Source organism: Equus asinus, chromosome 2, assembly GCF_041296235.1.
Source record: "Equus asinus isolate D_3611 breed Donkey chromosome 2, EquAss-T2T_v2, whole genome shotgun sequence".
Lineage (NCBI taxonomy): Eukaryota > Metazoa > Chordata > Mammalia > Perissodactyla > Equidae > Equus > Equus asinus.
Genome location: NC_091791.1, coordinates 167,864,688 through 167,870,687, shown reverse-complemented (window position 1 = coordinate 167,870,687; position 6,000 = coordinate 167,864,688). Strand labels below are relative to the sequence as shown.

Genomic DNA, 6,000 nt, shown 5'->3' with positions numbered 1-6,000 from the left:
GTTTTTACTCATTTCTTTATTAATATAGAAAAGGAGCCCAAGGCAGCTAGACCAGTAGTACAAAGCACCAGGGGTTAATACTATTCTGGTGAAAGGGTTGGCTTTACAAAAGTGAAGGAACAGGCAGGAGCTGCCCTGGTTCTGGGGCCAGGCCCAGCCTATTGCCCAGAACCTCCGAGCAGCACCTGGAAACAGCCCCTGGGAGAGAGTGACAAGTAGGTTGGGGGCAGGATGAGCTGGAGACCAGGGGAACAGATGGCAGAGATGGAGGGCCAGGCAGTGAGAACCATCCTGTGGCTGCTGAGGACAGGAAACTGCTGGCTTGAGGTTCCCCACTAGACCGTGGGCAGGGGCTCACGGTGGACCTCAGCTCTGGGGGCAGGTAGAGAAACCCTGCAGATACTACATAGCGTGGAGAATCCAGACCCAGCCCTGGGGCTGAAGGGCCTTTCCCTTCTCTCTCCACCAGGGGCCACCTTTGCTCTGTACTACAGGTGGGGCTTCAGGGCCCAAGGCACAGAGGGAGGCCCAGAGGCCTCCCAGTTGGGAAGAGGCAGAGAAGGAAGCGCTTGAGTGTCCCCAGCTTAGGCAGCCAGGACTGAGACACGGCAGAAAAACAGCACCCCTGTGCAATGGGGCTCCAGTCTGGGGCAGGGAGGGCTTACCCTCGGCCAGTGACCAGGGCCAGCCCCATGGCAATGGTGCCTGCCTTGAAGCTTAGCAAATGGAGACTGCAGACCTGGGTTGCAGCCTTAGCTCTTCCTGGAACAGAGCTGTATCACCATGGGCCAGCCATGTGCTGTTCCTCCTCCATTAATAAGGGCTTTGGAGATGATCTCTCAGGTCATGGGAAGGACTCTGAAGGTCAAGGGAGCTCCAGGACCTGCTCTTGGTAGTTAAGTGGGTTCCCAGCAGACCCTGGATGGAACTGTCATGGCACAGAGGTCAGGGGGTGATGGAGGAAGAAGATGTTCTTGCATGGAAACTACCCCCACAAACACTCCAGAGCTACGAAAGGCTGCTGAGAGTCTCTCCTGGACCCAGGGGAAGAGAGGCCACCCTCCCCTTGGCCCAGGGAGGGAACGTGGCTCAGTGCAATCTCTTCACAACTACCATCTGGGTAACAATTGGCATGAAGAGAATGGGGTGGCATTATGCAACCCTTTATATTCTTCTCTGGGGTGGGGAGCTCAAGGCCTCTTGTGGCTTCCGCCTACAGCCCTTAGTGTGGGGCGAGGAGTGCTCTTCTTCACTCTGGTCCTGCCCTGGGGACAGCCCAAGATTCTGCCTGGCTGGCACGTTAGTTGGTGAAGAAAGGACAGATGGGTGAGTAAGCAGACAGGGAGGTGAGAGCAACTCTCTGGCTTTCTCCTCTTCCTCTCGGGAGAGCAGCTCAATCAACGGAGTCACAGATCTCTTCCACCACAGCATTGAAGATGTGTGGCTGGTCTGCATAGACATGGTGCGAAGCACCCTCAATCTCCTGTAGAAAGAGGAACCCGCCAGGGGTGGGAACGCCCTTTACTCCAGGTACTGGAAAGCTGTTGCACCATTTCTTCTCCCTTAGACTTGCTTGCCTGTCACCCATGAGCACTTATCAGAAACAAGGGTCTACCTTTCTCCCCAGATCTTGGCTCTTTCCTGTGGGAGCCAATGAATCCCAATATCCCATTCTCCTTCCTCTATGGCCATTCACTGTATCTTGCCTTCCACAATAGCCCCACCACCAATCTGCTCATTTCATCCACAGGTCCGGTATACCAGGGCCCATTAGGCACCCAGCCTAATTAAGCACATTCATTAGCAAATGAGGGTGGAGGTGGGTAAGAAAAAAGGGATGGTGGGAGTGTGGTGGGAAGGCTTCATGGTAGCCTCTACTATTCGCTCTCCTATTCATGACTCTGATTTTAGGTGAGAATTATAGGAGGGCTGGAGTAGCAGCATGATGTCTGGGCCTGGCTACTAGACAAGAACCTGGCTTTTAGCTGAACTGGGCAACACAGAAATAAGAAGCCCCTAATTATGATACTATAGGGAGCCAACCCTTTCAAACCCACTGCCTTATCTCAAACTGTCCATTCCTCTTTCCCCTCTGACTCTTCCAACATTCTTCTCTACCCCACGGCTCATCCATGCTGAGAGTCGATCAGCATGTGCTGGCATTCAATGCACATTTCCACCCCAACCTGCTCCTCGGGTGGCCAACGTACCATGTCTCGGACATACGAATCTGGCCGCTGCAGCTTCACCTTTTTCCCTGTGCTGGTATCTATCCAGGTGTTGGCCCCATAGATCATGGTGATGGGCACATCTTTTCGAATCAAGTGAATTCGCTCTAGCATGGGGCGCCGAGCCCAGCCGAAGGACTCCATCATGGTTTTGAATGCTGTCTCCCCACTGAAGAAGCAAAACAGGGTGAGGCAATTAATAGAAGAAACCTCATGGCATAAAATGTCAACTTGCTGGTCTCTTCAGAGGCAGTATCTCTGTCAGCTTTGTATTCCTCTCAGAGCCCAACACCGGGCTCATTAAATGTTGGTAAGATTAGGAGATGGGACTGAATTGCCAGAGGCCTCTTGACACAGAAGAGTTAAGAGGGACGCACTTGTGAAAACTCCCATGACACTGAGCATTGCCCAAGAGTGCAATGGGTTAATGTTTATTCAACAAATATTTACGTGTCATACCCTGAGCTGAGTGCAGGGACACAGGAACAAGACAGAAGTGGGGCCTGCCCTCCTGTAGCTCACACTTTAGGCATTAAACAATGTGGCGTACACCTTAATTTTCTCATCTACAAATTGGAGAGGAGTTATAGCCACTTTATTAGGTCATTGTAAGGAAAATGAAAATATGCACAAAGATCCTAAGTGTAGGTGAAGCTAAGCAGGGTGGCTGCCAAATATTTTTCCCTGGCCAAATTCACGTTTTCCAAGGGAATAGTAAGAGTTACCACGAGCTTGTCAAGGTTACAGTTCAGAAACGCTCAGGGGTTATAACATCGTGTGATGGTGTTTGGTGGGAGGGGACTGGTTATCACTGATGTCATCTCTGCTTCTTCCAGCACATGATGACTTGCACGATGATATATTCCGTGGCTTAGTTTGGGAGGCCATTCACTATGCAGAACTAGGTCTGGGGCTGGGGTACGTTCTGAGGAAAGGGCTAAGGTTGGGCCTGTGGGGCCTTAAGGGGGTATGAGACTGGCACTGAGCCCAGTGGGGGCTGAGGGATTAAGAACAGGAAGCAGGGGCCTCCCCGATTTGACTGCTGGCCGAGTTTCCATACCTCCGCCTAAGTGGGGCCCTTCACTTAGGCCCTTCGATAGCTGAGCTCATGAGGAATGTCGGATGGACAGTTCCCACACTGCCTGAAGGCTGTCTGGGTTTGAGGCTAATGCTCAGACAGCGCTGTTGGAATGCAAATCCCAGCCTTCTTCACAGCTCTGGGCTCAAACGGAGGAACTGGGCAGGTCTGGAATGAGGTAGGGCAGGGGTGCTGCTTCCTGTGACCTTGGCTCCTCTGAGATAACTCTCAGCAACTTGGGGCGAGGCCACTGCAGAGGCACCAAAGCGGCCTCATGGTATCAGTCACTGCCCGAGGGGAAGATTACCTCCCTGACTGCCCTAGCTCTCAGTTGCCAAGACTGCAGATCAGCAGGCTTGGTGGGCCTACTGTGAGCAGTCATAGATAAGAATGTCTCAAGATTCTGGGGACAGCCCGAAATCTCCAAAAGATAGGGAAGGAGTTCCTGTCCTAACAACAAGTATTTCAAGGTATGCATATTTAAATTTTAAAATGCATACTCTTTCAATCAGCAATTCTATTTGTAGGAATGCATTCCATAGATACAGTCATGTGTGTGCAAAGGAAGATGTGCAAGGAGCTTCTCTGAGGCACTGTCACATGACATCTCAGACAAGAAATAACAAGGAAATCTGGGAATTACAGATCTGGGAAAGAGGAAGACTTCAGAAGACTTCTTTCTTTCTTCCTTTGCTTTTATAAAAATGCCATGTTCATTTCACTTTTTCAGTTAAAAAAAACACATTCTTTTCAAATATCTCCCAGACTCTTGCCCATCAGGCTAACTGCATATCTCTAGGGAATAGTAAGGGTCTCCTCTAGACACAGCGGCATGTTGAATGAATCTAGTATCTTCTCTATCCCTTTGTGCCTATCCCTGGGGAAGTCTCTGGAAATGATCAAGTCTGCTAATGCCTGCGTTCCCCTAACTGAACGAGAGCTTTGTGGAAGAAGAAATACAGCACAGAATGATCCCGGGACAGTTCTGGAGTTTTCCAGCAGCTGGAGCTTTATCTCCAAACCCGTCCATCCTGAGCTGGCTCTGGGAGCTGCCCTCACCTGGGATTCTGTGCGTTGCAGTGGTAGATATACTCTGATATGGTATCGTCTTCAAAGAAGTCTGCAAACTTGCGCTTGAAGTCTGGTCGGAATCGCTGCACCAGGCCAGGCCCTGGGAGGGAACAGAAAAACATGCAGTGGCCAGTTTGGGTGGGGGAAGGACTCCTGCCTGTGTCTGCTTTTAACAACTTTAACCAAACATCATTTCTCCTAAGGGTTTGTTTGCTTTGTACGTTTAACATTATAGTGGCAGAAAGCGTGTGCGAGTCTTTTGGGAAACGCCAGATGATTACAAATGAGAGTCAGCTGGTGACCAAAGAATTTAGACAGTCTAATGTCACTGAGGACCCAGATTATGTTCAGCTCAATGAAGTCCCTAGATCTTTTCCTTCATGGATCACAAGCCCCACAGGAGTCCATGGTTGAGACGCTTTTCTTTTACAGTCTGAGCTATGTTCTCTTTCTCCCTAAGACCCTTATGGCCTTTAATAGCTGAAGGTAGTGGATGAAACTCACACCTCCCGACAGTCCTCTCATGTCCAGGCCTGTAAGAGAATATGAGTGAGAGGTAAACGTAACACTGGCATCTCTGACTTGGGGCACAGTTTTCGAGCAATCCGTTCGCTTCACCTTTCTCTATATAGTACATACACAAGCAGGAGGGCACTGAAAACAGACTGTAAAAATTGGGCCTATGGGTCAGCTTCCGACCTCGCTCTCTCTTCTGGTCTTCTTTCTGTATGTGAGAAGCAAGGGGTGAGGGATGCACAGCTGGGATCCCGTGGGGCCTGGCCTCCTCCACAGCTGCCAGTCAACCACCCCAACCACACTGGCTCTGATGCCCATGCACGAACCTGGCCAGATTCAGGTCCAGAAAAGGGACAGTGGTTAGAGAAGGGCCTCTCCCTGGAAAAGGATCAGAGAGACTCTGCTAGAGTTCCCAGTGCTGGGAGCTCTAAGAAGGTCAGCCCTCTGCACAGTTACTCTCCTTTGGCACCTGTGTCTCTTGTTATCCTTCCTTTCTCCTAAAACTCCTAAACTTCTGCCTTCTACTCAAATGCTCATTTTTCTCTTTTATCCAGAGCCATCTGTTTCTCTTGAAGGACATAGAGAGACAACTCTTACTTAGGCATTAACAATTAAGTCATAATTGGCTACTGAACCTCTCTACGTATACATAAGTCATCAGTGCAAGATAGAGAGTCACCAGTCTTTTCCAGAAAGGGAATCTGCTTTTCACTTCATCAGAGTAAAAAGCTCCCCAGAAAGGAAGGTGTGAAGGCAGAAGGCTGAGAACTACTCATTCTACTTACTCTGGCTTACTCTTCCCAAACTCCTTCCCTCCCTTCACCCACAGAATTTGTGACAGCCCCTAAGTGGTGAAGATGCGGTGTTTGACTGGAGCAGGGCACGGTTTAGAGGGGCCCGCCTGCCATTATGGGTTATGGCGGAGGCTCAGGTTCTGATATCTCCCTGCTGCAGGTGCTGGGTGAGCTGTGGAGTTATGATCCAGGGGTGGCTTCCATGCTCAATCACCAACAGCTTGCCATAAACTGACATGAGCAGCACAAGAATTCAGTAGAGCAAGAGTCACCTGAAGGCCCCTTTCTCTCTCTCTCTGGGGGTCTAGCCAAG

The 6,000-nt window shown here is 50.3% G+C and overlaps 1 protein-coding gene across 7 annotated transcripts in view; it reads right to left on the bottom strand.

Moving 5' to 3' along the window:
* Positions 1 to 6,000, bottom strand: part of ABHD4 (abhydrolase domain containing 4, N-acyl phospholipase B) — a 24,550-nt gene continuing 18,550 nt past the window's right edge. For all 7 annotated transcript variants that reach the window (XM_070504031.1, XM_070504029.1, XM_070504030.1 and 4 more), the window contains 3 exons: positions 4,366 to 4,477; positions 2,211 to 2,397; positions 1 to 1,483 (listed from right to left, as the gene is read on the bottom strand). In XM_070504031.1, the coding sequence (XP_070360132.1) occupies positions 1,394 to 1,483; positions 2,211 to 2,397; positions 4,366 to 4,477 (389 nt within the window). In that variant the 3' untranslated portion in view covers positions 1 to 1,393. The remainder of the gene's footprint in view (positions 1,484 to 2,210; positions 2,398 to 4,365; positions 4,478 to 6,000) is intronic.